Source organism: Anoplolepis gracilipes, chromosome 10 (genome assembly GCF_047496725.1).
Source record: "Anoplolepis gracilipes chromosome 10, ASM4749672v1, whole genome shotgun sequence".
Lineage (NCBI taxonomy): Eukaryota > Metazoa > Arthropoda > Insecta > Hymenoptera > Formicidae > Anoplolepis > Anoplolepis gracilipes.
Window position 1 is genome coordinate 10,248,653 of NC_132979.1, and position 19,193 is coordinate 10,267,845.

General features: G+C 37.7%; 1 protein-coding gene across 1 annotated transcript; it reads right to left on the reverse strand.

Moving 5' to 3' along the window:
- Window positions 1–12,653: 12,653 nt before the first annotated feature.
- On the reverse strand, window positions 12,654–13,393 carry LOC140670385 (uncharacterized). The gene has a single exon (XM_072900942.1). The coding sequence runs from the start codon at window positions 13,391–13,393 to the stop codon at window positions 12,842–12,844; it is 552 nt and encodes a 183-aa protein (XP_072757043.1). The 3' UTR covers window positions 12,654–12,841.
- Between the last annotated feature and the right edge of the window lie 5,800 nt (window positions 13,394–19,193).

Here is a 19,193-nt window from a genome sequence, read left to right on the forward strand (position 1 = left end):
AACTCCTTCTTTATTACGGAAAATACTACTTCAAGAATATTACTAGTTATTCTTTCTTCACTAGTTTTTCTCTCTTTACTAGCTAGTCCTTCTATTTTTCTTTTTGGCTGTCCTTCAACAATTTCCTCTAAAACCCTTTAATTTAATTATTTCAAAATTTTCTATAATTTCATCGTTTAACACGTCTTCTCTTAATCAAACAGAGAAATAGAGAGTTGACTGTATATCTGTGTGATTAATTTTTGTTTATTATTAGTTTTTTGAATTTATTTTGACGATGTCTTGCAAAAATTATTGTAAATTATATTGAGTTTCTTACAAATGATAGTAAAGAATGTAATGTGTAAGAATTTTTTAGACGTTTTGAAGCAGGTGAGCGAGGAATCAAATTACGTGTATTCGTTTGAAAAGTTTCCGACCTGACAAAGAAAACACTACTTTTCGGGGCAATATAAAATTTATTCTTCAATCTAATCTGCTTTTAATAGGACACACTTATTCCAACGTCCCTAGATTTTTCATACTTTCAATAAAAAGACTTCAGAAGTCAGATGAAAATTTCTTCTCGGGCCATTTTTTCCAATTCGGAAACGAGAAAAAATCGCATGCACAATACTATGTTATGTTCAGTTTTGATTTAATTTTTGTTGACATATTATGTCAATTCTTAAAATTTATGCAAAATGTTTTTATGCAAAATATTGTTTAATTTATGCAACATTTTTATTGCAAATTTAATACAAAGATTGCTCGTTTTTTTGTTGCATTTCTACCGACATTAATTGAGATAGCAGACCATATTTGACTGCTGCTGGAATTTTTTCAATATATGTGTGAGTATTTGTCTTATTAACATATATATATATATATATATATATATATATATATATATATATATATATATACAGGGTGGACCATTTTAATCCATCCAGTCAAATATCTCGAAAACCAAGCCCGGGAGAGAAAAATGTTTCAGACAAAAGTTGTATGGTTTCGAGGGGGCCATAAGATGGTACCATTGGTTTGACCTTGAAAAGTCATTTGAAGGTCACGTGAAGGTCACTTCAAGTTTTTTAAATGGAACACCCTGTATATTTGTACATATTCTTGTAGCTCATCTTGAGAGCTTTCCAAAATACTTATCACAAAGTATTTTTCATTAAGTATTTTTTGAGTTATAAGGCTTCAAAGTTGCAGTATTTTGACATAAAATACAAGATATCATAAAATATTCATTTTTTAATTATCTTACTCTAATACTTTTATGCACAGAATAATGAGACGAATCAATTGGTGTAAAGAAAACACATAATTATGTTAAAGTAAAAATGTGTAACTATTAGTTGCAAATTCAGATTTTTACTTTAACATAATTATGTGTTTTAATTATGCCAATTGATTCGTCTCGTTAAAGTCGTTATAGTGAAATTTTAAATTTTTAAATTGAGCTTCAATCAATTAAAACCAATAGTCAATTTAATATACGCAGTAGCTGTCATTCATTATATATGTGTTTTACATTTTATATTTTTATTTATTTTTTATTCTTTACTTAAATATAATGTACTTATAATTTCTTATTTTTTCCATTAAAAATAATGCAAAACATTATATATAATATTTATCTTATAATATATATTTAAATACACTAACGTGAATGCAAATAATGCATGAATTTAAGTAAAGTGAAATAATGATTTTAAAGTTTTAAGTAGTTAATTTAAAATTTGAACACATTTAATGCGATTTCATCCGAGAAATAAATTTCTAACCAATATATTTTCATAATGCGATTCGACAAGCACTTATAAACTATACAATATATATTTTTTAACAGAATATCTCAACCTTCGAAATCAATGATCATTACATGTTATCAAACATCTCTTCTGACTACGTAACTATGTTAAATAAAAATGGTAAGAGTTTATTTGCAGACATGTCTACACACAATCCTAAAATCTACTGATAAATTATAATAAAATTAAAACAAAATGTATATAAAAATATCAAAATAAAATAAAATTACAAAAATGTTATGAAAATAATTCAACTTTTTATTCAAGAAAATAAAAATTAAATCCAAAGAAATATTTCTCAATAAAAAAATATAAATAAAAATTCCATTATTGGGAAAAGAAAAAAAAGATAAAATTAATCCCATTATTTTGCTAGCTACATTGTTTTTAAGCTATCACAAATTTTACATTTAAAAATTTTTGAAAATCAGTATTAATAACCATTAAAATTTTGGGAAATGATAAATGCACTGTAATCATATTGATGGAAATTAATTTACTAAAAATATAATTAAATTTTGTTGATAATTACTCTCTAATGACCCCGTTTTATTATCATTTTATTAATATTTCAATATTTCAGCAATTTTTTGTTTAAAAATAACACTTTTCAATTTAATTCAATGAAGATAATGTCTAATAATAATGTCTAATAAGCTTTTCTTTGTTTTTGTTTAGTTACTAATAGTGTGTTTCTAACTCTTAAGAACATAAAAAAGCCCTATTTTACATTGTTTAATTATTTTAAAAATAATACTATAACTAATACTATTGATTAATTTTCATCATACTTTATAGTTTATATTGTTATGTCTTTCTTTATTTAGAGAAATATTTGTCATCTGAACTTACTTATTATATAAGAAACTATTTTTTTATTTATAAATCAAGAAATTCTCCTACTTTATCTTTTTACAATTATTGAAATCAGAATTCTTACATATAATTATAATATATATACAGTAGATAGGATAAGAGAGTTCTAATCCAGAGATCTGAGGGGGGTGAGGTAAGCGGGGGGGACGAGGCGAGGTACCTCACCACTGTACTGACCGGGGGAGGGGACCAAATGTTCCCCTAGACTAAGGGGGAAGGGAGAGGTACCAAATGTCCCCCCAGATTGAGGGGGAAGGGTAGTACCAAACACCTTCCTGATTGAGGGGGAGGGGGAGGGGGGAGGCATACATATGGTTCCGCACGTGGAGGGAGTGTCCTCTCCGACTGACTGCGGAGGTCTGATGGTGAGAGAGGAATGTCAACTGTTATAGATAAAATAATCACCCCACTCTGTTTATCCATAATGTATATTTGCAATAAATAATTACGTTCGCAACGTGGTAGAGGGAGACGGTGCGATAGACGTTCGCAACGCGGTAGAGGGAGACGGTGCGATAGACGTTCGCAACGCGGTAGAGGGAGACGGTGCTATAGACGTTCGCAACGCGTTAGAGGGAGACGGTGCGATAGGCGTTCACAACGCGTTAGAGGGAGACGGTGCTATAGGCGTTCTATATATCGTAGGACAAGGAGAGTATGACGTGGTGTGAGAAGGAAAGCGCTGTATGTGTATGACAAGGGAGTGCATGATGATAGGAAAAGGAGGGCATGATGGTAAGAAAAGGAGAGCATGATGGTAGGAAAAGGAGATATGGGTGCAAGAGAAAAGAATAGAGAGGAAGAAGGATAGCGAGAAGGAGAGCGTGTTATGGGGTACGAGAGAAAGAATAGAGAGGAAGGAGGATAGCAGAGGCGCGATAAGACGGAGGCTAAGGCGTACGCGAGAAAAAAGATAATTTTTACATGTTAAGTTTTTTTTTATAGTATTAAATGTTATCTTATTATCTAATTATATCTAATACAGAGGAAGAAGGATGGGATAGATGATGAAGGTGAATAAGTAATAAATATATATAAGTTTAACATAAATTTTATTTAAAAAGTGTGTATGTGTATACATATAAAGTGTGTGTGTGTGTGTGTGTGTGTGTGTGTGTGTTTTAAAATTAAAAAAGAATAGAAATTGTAATAGAAAATTTAAAAAATTAAAATAGTTATATGTTTAAATATAAAAATATAAAAAAGAATTAAAATTATAGTAGAAAATTTAAAAAATTAAAAATCTGTAGGGGCGATGCGACATGGGAACTCGTCATAGCTGCGTCTGAAATAGGAAAAAAAACATTTTTATTAGTACTTTAAAAATATTTTCTAAAATGATAAAAATTATAAATACTCACAATCTATTCGGAGTCTCTCTCATCTGACGACCTGGAGTCCTCCTGCAGAGTTTCGAGGAGCCACGGTTCCTCTGTCTCCCACACCTCATACGGAAGCTCACCAAAGAGTTTCCGCAAACAAAAACGATCCTCGTTAAACCGAGAAGTCACCTCCTCGCACCTCCGGTTCTCGGGAGTGTCACCCCAAAGATCGTCACGCACCCATGCGTATAACTCTCTCTCATGGCGCCGGAACATCCTTTTAATTTGTCTATCGTAAATATTTACAAATCCCTTAATTTTTACATCAGCCTGTGACTCGTACTGTAAAAAAAAAAACATTATTATTATTATTAGTACTATTAGTAACGCTATTAATACCAATATTATTTAAAAAAATAAATACTTACGTTTTTAAATGCTACTATATTTAGCACAACTCTTATTAATTCATGTGCGAGATCCCTCAACGTCCTTGCCAAATAACGCCAGTTTTGAGTAAAAATTATATCCACTAATGAACACATCTTGTGGTGTGGCATCCTTAAAACTTGCGCACTTTAGTCGTTCACAGACTAACACAGTCTTGATGAAAGTTCTAACGAAGTTAGCCAACATCTCGAGAAAGAAAAGTAGGGGATGTGTAGCAGCATCTAGGCTTAAATTACGCAGCGAGGTCGATAGACAGAAGATCCTTTGAGCCTTTTTCAGTTTTTTTTCAACACATGTGTGTGTGTATTAAATGAGTTATGTACAAATCGCTTTCTTCTTTCTTCTAAAAAGGCTTTCCTTCTTATTCTTTTTACCAGTCGCAGCCTCATTTTTTTAAGATGCCTCATTTCCGGAATATGTTTTAATCGCGTACGTTCTATATCAGTATTTTCATCGATCACATCACATAAAAAATTTATTTCGTCACGGATCTCGAAAAACAGTTCTAATGATCTTGTATAAGCCTTTGGTAAACCAATTTCACGATTTTGTAAAAATTGCACTACAGAAGTCATGGCACTACCGAAGGCGTTGTAGTTTATGCGATACTAAACTATTCAAAAGCTCGAGCGCCGTGTGTGCGGCTGTCGTATGATGAAATCTAATTAAATGTATACAACGATTGAAATATTCGGTTACAAATGTATACGACAAACCGTGAGATAAAATTTTTGGCTAAATGATAACATAAACAGACCGTCGACAGTACGGATGTTTGCGCTAAAGAATAACATGTCGCATAGTGGGTGGGCATTATCATGTATATTTGACTATAAATATAAATAATAAATATAATCAGGCGTTCTATAGTACGATGTAGTGTATGTGTAGGACAAGGAGTGTATGATGATGATGATAAGAAAAGGAGAGCATGATGGACGGAAAAGGAGATATGGATGCGAGAGAAAGAATAGAGAGGAAGAACAGCGCGCAAGGTGAGAGAAAGAATAGAGAGCGCGCATGGTGAGAAAAGGACAGCGCTATAGGTGTAGGACAAGGAGAGTATGATGTGTAAGAAAAGGAGAGAGCATGATGGTAAGGAAAGAAGGCAACAGTAAAAGAAATATAAATGTATAAAAATTTCAAATTTATTTTAAATTAAAAAATTTAATTACAGAATATAGAAAATAATACTTGAAATATAGTTTTAAATATGGGTTGATTGAACCTTCATGATGATGATTCGACCACCAATTGAATATTTTAAATACATTTTGTAAAGCGCAATTTCGTACATGTCTATCGCAACGCAGAGTAGCATCTAATTTATCTAAAGCAGGAACGTCATCATAGTCGTTATCCAATGTCTCGATAATAAGACCGATTCTCGCATCGTCTTCCAGTAAATTTGCCAACCATTCTCGTTTTTCATGTCCTTTGACATACACTCGAGAAGATGTATCTTTCAACGTCACAGCCTCAGTGATTAAACGTTTAGCCATGTAGTATGGAACGTTTCCATCTTCCCATTGCAGATTGTGATGTTTTCCAACTAACCATGCAACCTGAGATCTCTCAGACCTCGTGAGCAAACGGAATGGTGTAAGACTCGTAAAAATATAATGAGACAGTACAGATCCTATAGTCAGAATCGCAATTTCTTTCACGATAAATTTTTTATCGATAATAAATCCTTGAAGATCCACAAACATTGACATAACCATAATGAAAAGATATTGGCGAGAACTACGACGACGAACGACTGATGTTAATCATCGAGTATCGCAAGTTTTTTATGTTATAACATTGGAAGGGATAATTATTTACAGAAGATTCGATCGTTGGTTGATAAGACGAGCGTTCCTGCTCATGCTGATTCATGTAATTTTACGTACTACGTTCGTTAGAGGATTATATTCGACAATGCGATCATGCAAAATGAGACAATAAGCGATAGTGTTTGCCAGCACATTTTCCTTACAATCAAATTCTATTCTTACGTCTACGGTAGCATTTTTTACCGTTTCGTTTTATCGAGAACAATCGATGATTACAAACGGACCGTAAAGTAGAAACAGTGAGACGGTGAGGCTCGGTTCGAGGTACTCGTATCCGTAATAGTTTTTGCAGAAACGCGCGTACGTGTCGTATAGAATCGACTATCTGTTTTTATCGAAATCCAGATTCATGTCGTCGTACGGATCGATGCGATCGTCAAAGATCGGTTCGTCCGCGATGTTGAGAATGTCAGTCATCGTTCAAATGTTTCGCACCGCGAATCCCAAAGATTGTAAAAACGCAACGTTTGATGCGTTCAATTTCTTTTTATTAGTGCAGAATGATTGCGTATTAGCAAATTTCGTTGTTGTTGTCGCTGGCGTCGTAAAGATTGTGTTGTCTCTCACGTCTTTCGATCCGTTCAACACGAGCATCACACATTAATTTTGCCGCCGTCGTACATGCACTTTAATGGTGATCTCTTCTCCTCGAAAATCGAGTAATCGTCCTTCCTGATCGACAATGCGTAACGTTAAATCAGTAATGCTCTGTACGATGATCGGTAGGTAAATGATGTGCGCCGGTGTTTCCGATATCTTATATTTTGGTGGTACCCTCGGTGAAAATTCGTGTATCGTATGAACGAGATTACCGTTGTTGTACGCACCCGCAGTGATATTACATTCGACGCGGATAATGTTTACGTTGATAATGTTAATCGGCACGTCCGACCCATGCCATTTTCGCGGCTGCAGTATACGGTTCGAGAATCCTAGCAGCGATCCAATGTTGTTAGGCTTGCTAAAATTTATTCTGAAGGTGCATTTGATCTCGCTCCTCATCGTATTGTAATTAGCGCGGAGCACTATCGGCCATTCTCCATCCTCAAAGTCATCGTCGTCAGTGTGTTTTTTATCACCATCACGAACTGTGTGTTGCGAACGTTTTCGTGAAATTGTTTTTTTCAAAAATTCATGTATCGCTTGCAGCTCGTATGATCCCTCGGGAATCGTAATTTCCGCATCATCTTTACCAAAGTAAAATTTATTATTCGAGGAATTCACGTTTGATATCATGTGATAATTCTCAAAATCCGCTAGACCGAGCTCGTATTCACCATCGCTTAAATCTACGGTGGGAGAGTAATTTGTCGCGAAAACGCTGCTCTTCCCAGTCAGCGTGAATGTCATAGACATGTTGACCAAACTGTTTAACGAATACTAAATTAAATAGCGCAATGTATGTCTTTAAATTCACGTGCATCGATCGTTTGGAGAAACTGCAAGCACAATTGTTCGCAGATGCTTTGATAGGATGTGTGATTATACTCTATTTTTGACACATTTAAATATCGTATCAATTCATTCGGCGGACGAAGATTGCCAAAACTGTCAAAATATATAGCGCGATTCCCTCTCTTTGTATACGCTACCCAGTGAGAACCCGAGCCTTTATCCAAATTTATGATGTCGCTCTCGTTTCGATATATACCGCCGATCGGTAATGAGTCACGCATAAAAACACCTGTAAAATACGGAATGCGCATACGTTTTGCTAGTTGCAGCAGTTGTACGTTGGTAGTTGCACCTTCTGGCATTTTTAGTGTCTCTGACGTTTTTTTTTTCTTCTTCTTTCTCATTGAGACTCCTCGTCCGTATTTGTATGGCGCGAGATACAATCCGCGACCTTCCATGGCGCGATTGTGACGTAGTATCTCTTGAAACTGACGTTGCGTAGCTTTTCCGTCGTTTACCATCTTCGCTACACCAGCCGCTTTACCAATCAGAGATCCGAGAGCACCCAACACTGGTAGAATCGGTAATACGCCCCCGCGTTTCGCTACCGGAAGTATTCGTTTTTTCGTAATCTTTTTCTTCGTCGACGACTTTTTCATCCCCATACCCATTTTCGTCTTTGCTTTTATGATCGTCCAAACGGCCGTGGCGGCTGCTCTTTCGCCAAAATTTGAATCTTTCGCGGTAATACGTTCTCGCGCCCTCGCAGCTAGTATACTATCCGCTACGTGTCGTTCGCCGAGGTTGTTGCTTCGCGAGTAAGCTAAATCGTGTTCGCGACACGCGACGTCCAATGGGTTGATGCCTCGATCGCCTCTAACCAATCGTTCTTGTAAACGAGTTCCCGGTCCGCAAAACTGATATCCAGGAATATGTAATTCGATAGGGAGTGCGTTTATCGCGCGATTCAACAGACCACAGCCTCTTACGGTTTTCGCTGACATTCGTAACAATCTTTTATCATCGGCGCTGGACCGTCAATATGCGTTCGTTGCCACGGTCGATTGTAATGTTCGAAACAGCGACGATAGGTCTGAACCTCCGAATCCGCTTTTATGTATTCCGGAAGTTTGTCCCACAGACGTTCCACGTAACGACCAAACTATTTCAATAAAATAATCTTCGGTATATATTGCAACTGTTCTGAGGTAAGGTTGAGAATATCACAGTCATCCGACAGTGAAAGAAACATGTTTGATACTGAGCGGTTTCGATTTGATGCGCATTTATAAATAGGCTCTCCTCATCCTCCTCCTCCTCATAAAGTATCGTTAAGTCTGATTAGACAAGTCATGCGATTCGTGCTACAACGGTAATTAAAGTAACAAATTTTGACAATAGGTTAATGCCTGGAAAAGAAATACACAAACATGGAAAAATGTTACCGAATACAATACGCGGTCTCATTTGCGGCCCTTCGAATTGCAAAAAAACTAACTTGTTGATAAGCTTGATAGAAAGTCCAAACGGCATACGCTTTGAAAATTTATACATATATTCAAAATCGCTTCAACAACCAAAATATCAATATTTGGAAAATTTACTATCATCGATAGATGAAATTGGTTACTTTACGTTCTCTAATAACAGCGATGTCATTCCATCGAGAGAGGCGCTTCCAAATTCGGTTTTTATCTTCGATGACGTGGCATGCGACAAGCAAGATACGATAAGAAAGTACTTCTCAATGGGTCGACACTCAAGCGTCGATTGTTTCTATCTCTGTCAAACGTATGCCAAGATATCCAAGCATCTTATACGCGACAATGCTAATCTGTTGATTTTATTTAAACAAGACGGTACAAACTTGTGACATGTGTACAACGATCATGTAAATACTGATATGTCGTACGATGATTTTAGCGCGTTATGCCAAAAATGTTGGCAGCACAAGTATGGATTTCTAGTAAATGACAAATACAGTTCAATGAGCAATGGACGTTACAGAAGAGGTTTTAATGAATTTGCGGTATCGTAAAATGATCAGTTGCTATCGAAACATTGACAGAGCAACTTCTACATAAAAAAAAAACATGAGTGATCGTGAAAAGATTGCGCGAAAAATTGTACAGACGAGCGAGTTAATTCGCAAAAAATATCGCGCGTTAAAAACTGGTAAAATTGAGGAAGATGTAGCGTTGGAGAAACAGTTTAAGCCGATTAGCGAGCCTCTAAAACAGCTTGTTCAAAATACCATTGATGTAGAATCCGACGTATCGAAAATCGAGCCGTTCGACATACTCGAAAAAGACCATGTGGAAAAGAAAATTATTAAAGTTAAAAAACGACCAAGAATCTCATTGAATGATTTGAGCTCAAAGCAAAAACGATTAAACGTCTCATTAAATGATTTGCCGATAACTTCTACACCGAATCAAAGACGAACGATACCGGACACATCTACTCAGATAGAAATTGCGCAACCGCGTCAATTATCGTACGAGCAACCACCCGTCGACGAAATTTTTGAAACCACACCCGATTCGTTGGTTACAACGATACAACGTGAATTGCAAACGTCCGCAGGTGTAAACATATTTCGAGAGCATTTAGGTCCACTCGGACAAAAATATATATTAACTGTTATGAATCAAGATAAAGATAAAGCTATGGATTATGTGTACGGCATTAAGTTTTCTAACGATGGAATAATCCTCGGTGATAAACATTTTGACGTAGACAAAAATGATAATATAATCATCAATGAAGTAAAATATACGGGAACGCCTGGTCTCTATGAATTAATTTTTAAAAAAATCCTCGACGATGAAATATACACCGAAGATGATTTGCTTAAATATAAAAGTATATTACTAGCGACGAATGCGCATAAACGTGGGAACAAAGCACATAATCCAGTATTAGGGACTAAAGGATATAAGTATAAAAATGTAATTGCACCGTTATTGTCTAGCAGAAAAGCTGGAAAAGGTATACTACCGCGCGCTATGACTCTAAACGACAATAAGATCGACTACGTGCATTGGAACGATCCAAACGAGTTGGTAGATCGTCTGCGATTACTGGATGCTTCGCGTCGAGCCGGTAACAATGCTCACGACAATGAAATCATGTCGATTATCGAAGAACTTCGCGAAGATGATCTTATAAATTGAATGATGTATCGACAAAACTAATCAGTCGATCAGCGTCGCGTGACACTTTACGAAGCGTCGGAAAAAAAAATGCCTATCAACAAATTTGGCTTATTCGATTCAAGAAATGATGCAACCGGTACAAACGGCTCTTGGGATAGATTGATAAAAAGTTATGTGCACGAAAACGCTCTGTGTCGCGTCGTTACAGACTTCGATGCGAGGTCGCGTAAGATTCGCCGTGTAGCGCAACCTGAGGCTGACACCGATGCCGTCAACAAATTGTACGTGCAGTCCTGCGTTAAAAGATTAATGAATCGACAGAAAGAATCATACGAGAAGCTTACTTCGCTTGAGAAGGACGTGCGAGCATTACAGATTGCGCTAAACAATCTTCAACGCGCAGCTAACGCTAACTCAGAAACATCTATCAACCTAAATGAGCATCAGTGAACGGATTAGAAGCGGCTATCGAACGGTTATCGAACAGCTACGAAGAATTATCGAACGGCTGCGAACAATTATCGAACCGCTACGAAGAATTACCGAACTGCTATCTAACTACAATGAGTGGCAGTGAACAACCTAGCAGCAGCAGCAACAGCCTCGAACGAGGCTATCAACATCTCAAGCAGGGCTGCGAACGAGGCTACAAACACGTTCTTCACGGCTACACTCAAGGTTACAAACAACTCAAGAACTCCTACGATCGTTCGAAAGACGTCTGTGAACGAGGCTACAAACGGGTCAAAAGCGGCTACGAACGAGTCAAAAACGACTGTGAAAAAGGTTGCGAACGGGTCAAGAACGATTTTCGAATGGGTGAAGGACGGCGGTGAACAACGCAAGAACGGATTAAGAACGGATCAGAAAACGTGAAAAAAATAAAACCAGAAAAAACGGAACTTAAAGAACGGTTATTAAAGGACGATAAACGAAAAATGAGTGATAAAAAAGCAAACAACAAACAACCATCGAGAAAAACTGGCAAAGCAAAGAATCAACATAGTTTGGAGAGACGGCAGTTGGTAAACGAGCTGCACGCGCCAGCGAGAAAAAATTTTCCCCGAAGACACGTCATAGTGCGGGGATACGATGATCTGTGGCAAGCCGACATCGTCGAGATGCGTCCGTATGCTCGAGTCAACAAGGGATACAATTACATACTCACTGTTATCGATGTGTTGAGCAAGTATGCGTGGGTCGTACCGCTCAAGAGTAAAGGTGGAAGCGAGACGGCCGATGCGATTGCATTGATAATTCGAGACGATGCGAGATGCCCGAAAAATTTTCAAACCGATCAAGGAAAAGAATTTTACAATGCAAATGTACAAAACCTCACGAAGAAACACGATATTAAACATTATTCGACATATTCCGTCATGAAAGCCTCGATCGTGGAACGTTTCAATCGTACTTTGAAGAATAAAATGTGGAAAATGTTTACGCTCAATGGAAACTACAAGTGGATCGACGAACTATCGAGACTCGTTGAAGAGTACAACACGCAAAAACATCGTACTATCGGTATGAGACCTGTCGATGTTACTCCAGCCGTCGCGGAGAAACTTTTACATATGGTGTACAGCAACGTAAAGATTGCGGCGCCGGCGAATTTAAAATAGACGATTCGGTGCGCGTGAGTAAATTCAAGACTTTATTCGAAAAAGGCTACACACCAAATTGGACCACCGAAGTGTTTGAAATTGTTAAGATACAGAAAACTAATCCCGTGACATATATATTAAAAGATTCGCGCGGAAATCCCGTCGCCGGTGGATTTTACGAATACGAACTACAACGCGTTGTTAATCCCGATATATATCTTGTGGAAAAGATATTGAGGAAGAGAGGGGATGAAGTTTTTGTGAAATGGTTGGGATTCGATAGTTCACGGAATTCTTGGATACATAAAAATAATGTATTGTAAAAATATAACAAATATTATATAAAGTTTACATATATAAATATATATAATATTCAAATATATACACTTTTTTCTTTTTTTACAACGGTATTCTGTAATGCCCCCATGGTAGCGTATCGATACTTTTAGGTATTATATACCGTTTATCATCGTGTGGACTTAGAGCAATTTTTTTCTGCCGCATGGTATATACTTTATGCATTTTTGATCTTATACTCGATTGCTGTCGCGTCATTTCAATTCCTTCGTTCAAACACTGCATGTAATCGTCAAATGTTATCGTTTTCGCGACGACGCTATTCTTGACACCTTTTACCTTTTTCGTATCCTTTTTACCATCTACTTGTAGCGCATACATTTTTGCTCTAAGCCCGACAAATTCTGTCATTATCATACCGTTGTTTTCATCCTTCATCAAACCCGAAACTTTTTTATTCATGAGCGGTGTACCATACGCATTGTCTATTGCATAGTCGCTCGTGTCGAACTTGTCGATGTCTCGCTTCATATTCTCGTACACGTTTTCGCACTCAATGTGATATATGAAACTATCCGTGTCGGTGTACATGACTTTACATTTTTCTTTATACATTGGAATCATGTAATGGTGATGAAATTCGTACAAACACATTTTGGATACATCAAGTATACACATACCTACATAGATTGGTTTGTAAAACTTCACCTCGAGTCTACGCAATTCCACAGCGATTAAATTTTCTGAGAAAACGCTTGGACTCTGAAAATTTAGTTTCGCGATGATTGCCTCTGCGCCGTACCTATCGTCCCATTTTGTTATAAGTTTAATATCTACGCGATTGCGCACATTTTCCATCGTTTTACCGAAAACTGCATTATTCATTAATTTGTATAAATTCTTTTCAAAATCATTTTTCGCCATTGTTCTAAATTGTGTGTTTAGTTCAATATATGTACGTAACCATGGAGATTGTGTGAATTGTAATATGCGATGAATTTTTGTAACGCGAAGACCGTGTCGCGTACATTGCTGCAGATTGTGGTAGTGTATTACGTATCGTTTCTTATCGTATAAGGTTGCGAGCAACTTGTTCTCTCGCTTGCCGGGTGGCTTGTCACGTGTCGGACAAAACGGTAAGTCAGTATGTGTGTCGTGAAGATGTTGCGGGTACTCGAGATCGATTTCAAAGATATAGCCTGTAGGCGAATCGGACGCGATCGATGGATAGATCAAAATTGTTTATATTGTCAACCCATTGAAAACTAGCGTAAGGCAAAGGTTGACACATTGCCCATTCGTATAAATTATTTACATCGAAATACATTAGATACGATGACGGTTTCAATGAGTCGTATGACTGCATGTACTTGTTATTAACATGCGCGTATCTGTTGGAACATTGGCTCAAACCACCGCGTATACCTTGTTCTATAAACATTACCATATCGATGTCAGTGAGCAATTCAAACTTAATGTTTGTATGCTTCAACATGGCATCCCACGTGTATCCGGGCATAGTATAGTAATGTGCAGGGTCGAGCCTGTAACTCTTGATACAATTGTCACGAAAATTTTCAAAAACATCGGCTAATAACAAGACATCAATTTTTAAATATAGATCGCTATATTCGCCTAGCGTTTAATGGAGAATCGGTTTTAAACAGTCTCGGCGTGCGCGTAATCGTTCTCGGATACTGTGTCATCGATCAAGGAACTGTAAAATAATTCGCGCGGAGGTAAACATGTGTTGTGCCCGTGCCGTGAGGATAGGGTCTTCCGGGATATTCGCCCAAAGAGTTGGAACTCAGGCAGCAAATAAACGCACTCCGTACTTGTTTAGTAAAAGAATATATTTCGGTCGTACCGTTACACTTATCTTATGCTACTGTTAACTCGCGTATTCGATCGTCGTGTAGACGAACCGTGTCGATAGGTCGATAACTTATTTACGCGCGGCTCTCTTACTAGCGACTTTCTTACGAGCGACCGCGATGGGTTTCGCGATCGGTTTATATATCGCTTTAATTTCGAGGGTGGAAGGATGAGGTTTTCCGGGTCGAAGCGCAGGACGTGCTCCGTGCTCGGGTATCGTAATGCTTATTCAGCTTGACCGTGACTTCCTTTCGTGTTCGTCACGTCTTATTTTTCTTTCTTAATCTTTCTATTTAATTCTTATTTAATTTTCTTATTTAATTTTTTTAATGCTTTGCTTTGCTTGCTTAATTTTGATTTCTTATTTCTTAATTTTATGTATTTACTTTTCCTTTCCAGGTAAGTGTCTCGGGTTACGACATCCTTCCCCCTTTGGGAAAAGAAAATTTACTAGCGGTAAATTTTCTTTACCTCATTTTCGTTTCTTAATCTATGTTTTTACATTTTGTCTTATTAATATAACACGGCTGTGTTGTTTCCGTCATCTAGTGTTGTGTCGGGCTGGTAAGGTCTGTCATAAATTTTTTCTCTTTGTACTCGTGGTATGCTTATTTGAATTGTGCTTATTTTGTCTTGTTGTTATTTTTTCGTTTGCTTCCTTCTTCTTACTAGGTGAGTTAACACTACAATGCTGAGTATAATTATTGTTCCTGTGATACCTGATATCGCGGAGTATATTATATGTTCTCGTATCAGTAGACTGTGTTTATTTATCTGTCTGTCTGTCTCGGTCAGTGTGTTACTCAGTTTCATTAATTCGGATGGGTTCCGTATTATTTTTCGTAATTTTATGCTTTCTACCTTGTCTTTTAGTTCGTTCATCTGTTTTTTCAATATGTTTGTTAGGTTGTAGTCGGGTATCTTTGTATTTAATATATTGTTATGGCAGGTTTGTTCGCTTTTATTATTATGTCGGGCGTTACTAATTTACATTTTTCTTTTATTGTTATTCGCCCTGACCTTTTGATTTCGGTTTTCTTTATTACTCCGTTACTACATGTTATATCTATTGGTTGTCTTTTCCTAGCGGAGTATATCCACGAGTTCGCGTCACTCAGCGTTATCCATATCGTTGAGTTGGCGTGTATGTGTCGTGTGTTGCAGCTGTTTGTATGTGTGTTCGTACGTATGTCTGTACCTCGCATAACGCTTGGCTGTCTATGTGGTGTGTCGGATGTCTTCTTTCGCATACATATTGGTTGTCGTTTCGCATACATTTTTCTAATTCGCTTTCCGTGGTTGTAAAATACGTTCGACTATCGGTGTCTATCGCTATTATCGGTTGGCTTACTTCTATACATATAAATGTATCGTCTTGTTTATGGACGGATAGAGGGATTGCTTTTATTATCTCGTATGTAGGGTACATTATTAATGGAAATCTTACTATCGTAATTATTCCTATACTATCGTAGTATGCGCTTATTTTTATAAATTTCTCGATCTCTCCCCAATTTTTTAGTGCAACGTTGAACGAAAAGTGCGTTCCTTGCGGTATTTGTGCCGCGATTTCCTTAAGATTATTTATTATGGTTTCGATCAGTAGTACTCTTATGTTTATTATTTCGCTTTTCGCGCTATTTAAATGCGTTACGATATCGGTAATTTCCGTTATTAATCTTCTGATGATTGCGTTTAATACGATGAAATGTTCGTCCATCTCTTCTCTGTGTCCGAATCCTGTTTTCATCTGTATCCAGCTTTGTCTCATTTTCTCTGTCACATTTAAAAACTTGTCTTCATTATCCTGTATTATTTTCTCTGATTCTTCTACGTGTGCAATGGTTGCGTTTAACACTTTAATTTGATTCTTCAACGCATGCTGTAGTGTTTATTGATTTCCTTCTAGCATTTTCAATTGTTCGTTGATTACTTTTTCGTCGTCGGCATCCATCGTGCCGAATAGCATTTTGGCTATGGTTCCTAGTCCATCTACGAGTCCTCTCCTTGTTTTCTTTGCTAATTGATAGGTCGTTCTTAAACGTGTTAATAGAGTTACTGATTTTTCGTACTTTTGTTCTGTCAGTTGCAGTAAGAGGCTGCAAGTTCTTTTCATTTTTTCTTCCAGAGGTTTGTTATAGCATAACGCTCTCGTTTGCGCCATGTATCCTGCTAACTGCTCTTGTCGGTGATCTATTGCGGAAATGTCCGTTTTGATTACCATTTTTCATGTGGACTCTACTTGATTGATTTTCCTATCTTCTCGAAATATATGCCTGGTTCCTGTGAGAATCTTTCTATCTCCCAGGCTTCATCAGTGTCAGCTTTTTCTGTCCTGACTGTGCTCCAAGTAATTAGACTCCTGTAATATAAATAGTATCATATTATATTATTGCACTTTCTTAGAATGTGTCGTGCATTCTTTATTCGTGTTGCGCTTTTGCACATGTAGCTGCTTTTGCTGTTCTTTCTTTGCTCTTAGTTAGTCTTCAGTCGTGATCCTGTGCAGTTTATCCGCGTTGTCTTCCTTTTGTTCGGTTGTGTTCATGGCTCCTAACGCGGGTGAAGTACACTTTTCGAGTGACCAGCAGGTTGTGCGTGACAGTGGTGATCTGATTTCTCGCGAAGAGCCCACGGAAGACCACTTTTCCCGCAGTTTTGTTCTGCGAGTGGTGCCTCGAATTTCTGAGGTAATGTTTGAGCCTATCCCGGACGCGCCGTTTACCTCGGTGCCACCTCACCGGTGGTGGCTGTCAGGGCGCAGTCGCCACATTTGGGACCAGGGTGCCTTCCGGTATTACGGGAGCCTTTATCGTCCCGTTCGCGGCCGTGGTCACGGTCGCGGCGCTCCCTTTTAAGGTAAGATTTATTTTATTTACATTTACTTTCTTCGCTTCTCTATTGCTTTCCTCCGCGCGCGTCGCCGTCTACTATTCTAATTTTCGATGAACGCTTTCAATCGGTTTACGTGTACGCGTATCGTCCTTCTTCCCATTTTTATCGTATAGTTTACGTCCGAATTCTTCTCGGTAATTAGATAGGGTCCGAGCCATAGAGAATCTAACTTCTTTGATCGCCCTCTACGAACCGTTTTGTCGTGTAGCAGGACTTTCTCTCCTACTTTGAATGTAGTTTCGCGTGTCTTCTTATCGTAACTTTCCTTCGCTTTTATTTTTTCGTTGCGTAGGTGCTCCTTTGCGACTTGCTGCGTTGCGCGTAATTTTTCTCGCAGTTCGCTTGCGTAGTCTTCGTACGTGTATGTAGGTTTTGGCGGTTGCGATAGAGTTGTCGGTAGGGTTGCTCTGTGTCCGTAAATTAGTTCGAACGGTGTGAATCCTGTCGCTGTGTGCGGAGTAGTATTATATGTGAACATTGCATATGGGATCCATTCGTCCCAGTCGGTTTGATCTGCGTTGATATAGTATCGTAAATATTTGGCTAGTGTACGACGTGATCTTTCCAGCGCTCCGTTGCTCTCTGGATGATACGCTGTCGTTTGTATCTTTTCGGTTTTTAATAGTTTGCAAGTGTTCTTAAACATTTCGCTTAGGAAATTTGTTCCTTGGTCGGTTAGTATTTTTTCTGGAATCCCGTGCTCGAATATTATTTTCGTTGCAAATTCTTTTGCGATTGTTACAGCTTCTTGGTTCGCTATTGGTATCGCTTTACTAAATTTTGTTAGATTATCTTGGAAGTTTAAGATATATTTATTTCCAGTAGTTGTAATTATTAATGGTCCGACTATATCTAGTGCACATTTTCCGAATGGCTTATCGGCAGTGTTCGTGATTATTAACGGTGCCTTATTTTTTCTTGACAGTTTATTTCGTTGGCATAGTTCGCATTTCGCTATATAATTTTCGACCATACTTATATGGAACCAAATTCACGGTCGTGACGGACCACAAATCGTTAGTGTGGTTATTTACTGACCCCGAATCTCGATTGACCCGATGGAGACTTAAATTAAAAGAATATGATTATGTAATAATACATAAAGCCGGAACAGCGAACAGAAACGCTGACACGCTGAGTCGATACGTAGCGGATATCAATGCAATTCAAGAGGAAGAGGCACGCGACACGAGAACAAGGCAAGAATACACGGAAGATGAGAAACAAAAGATATTATACGAATACCATGACGCCCCCCTAGGAGGACATGAAGGAATCGAACGAACGATAAATCGAATTCGACTAATGCATAATTAGAAAGGAATAACAAAAGACGTCGAAAATGTTTAACGGCCCATACTATAGCGAGTAACTCTTTCTCTGTCGTACTGTAATTCTGTTCTGCCTTTGTTAGTACTCGACTCGCGTACGCTACGGGTCGGTCTTGTCCTATCTGTCCTTGCGATAATATGGCTCCGATTGTATAGTCGGATGCATCTGTCGTCACTATAAATTCTTTTGTAAAATCTGGGTACTTCAGTACCGATGCTGTCGTTAGTTTTTCTTTTAGTGATTCAAAGGCGTTCTGTTGCGCTTGCGTCCACTCGAACCTGTTTTCTTTCTTGGTTAATTTTGTGAGTGGTTTCGCTATTTTGGAAAAATTTTCAATAAATTTCCGATAATA

Bases quoted from the DNA above. Each gene is read 5' to 3' on its own strand.
- LOC140670385 (XM_072900942.1), bottom strand. From the start codon at position 13,393: ATGTGTTTGTACGAATTTCATCACCATTACATGATTCCAATGTATAAA.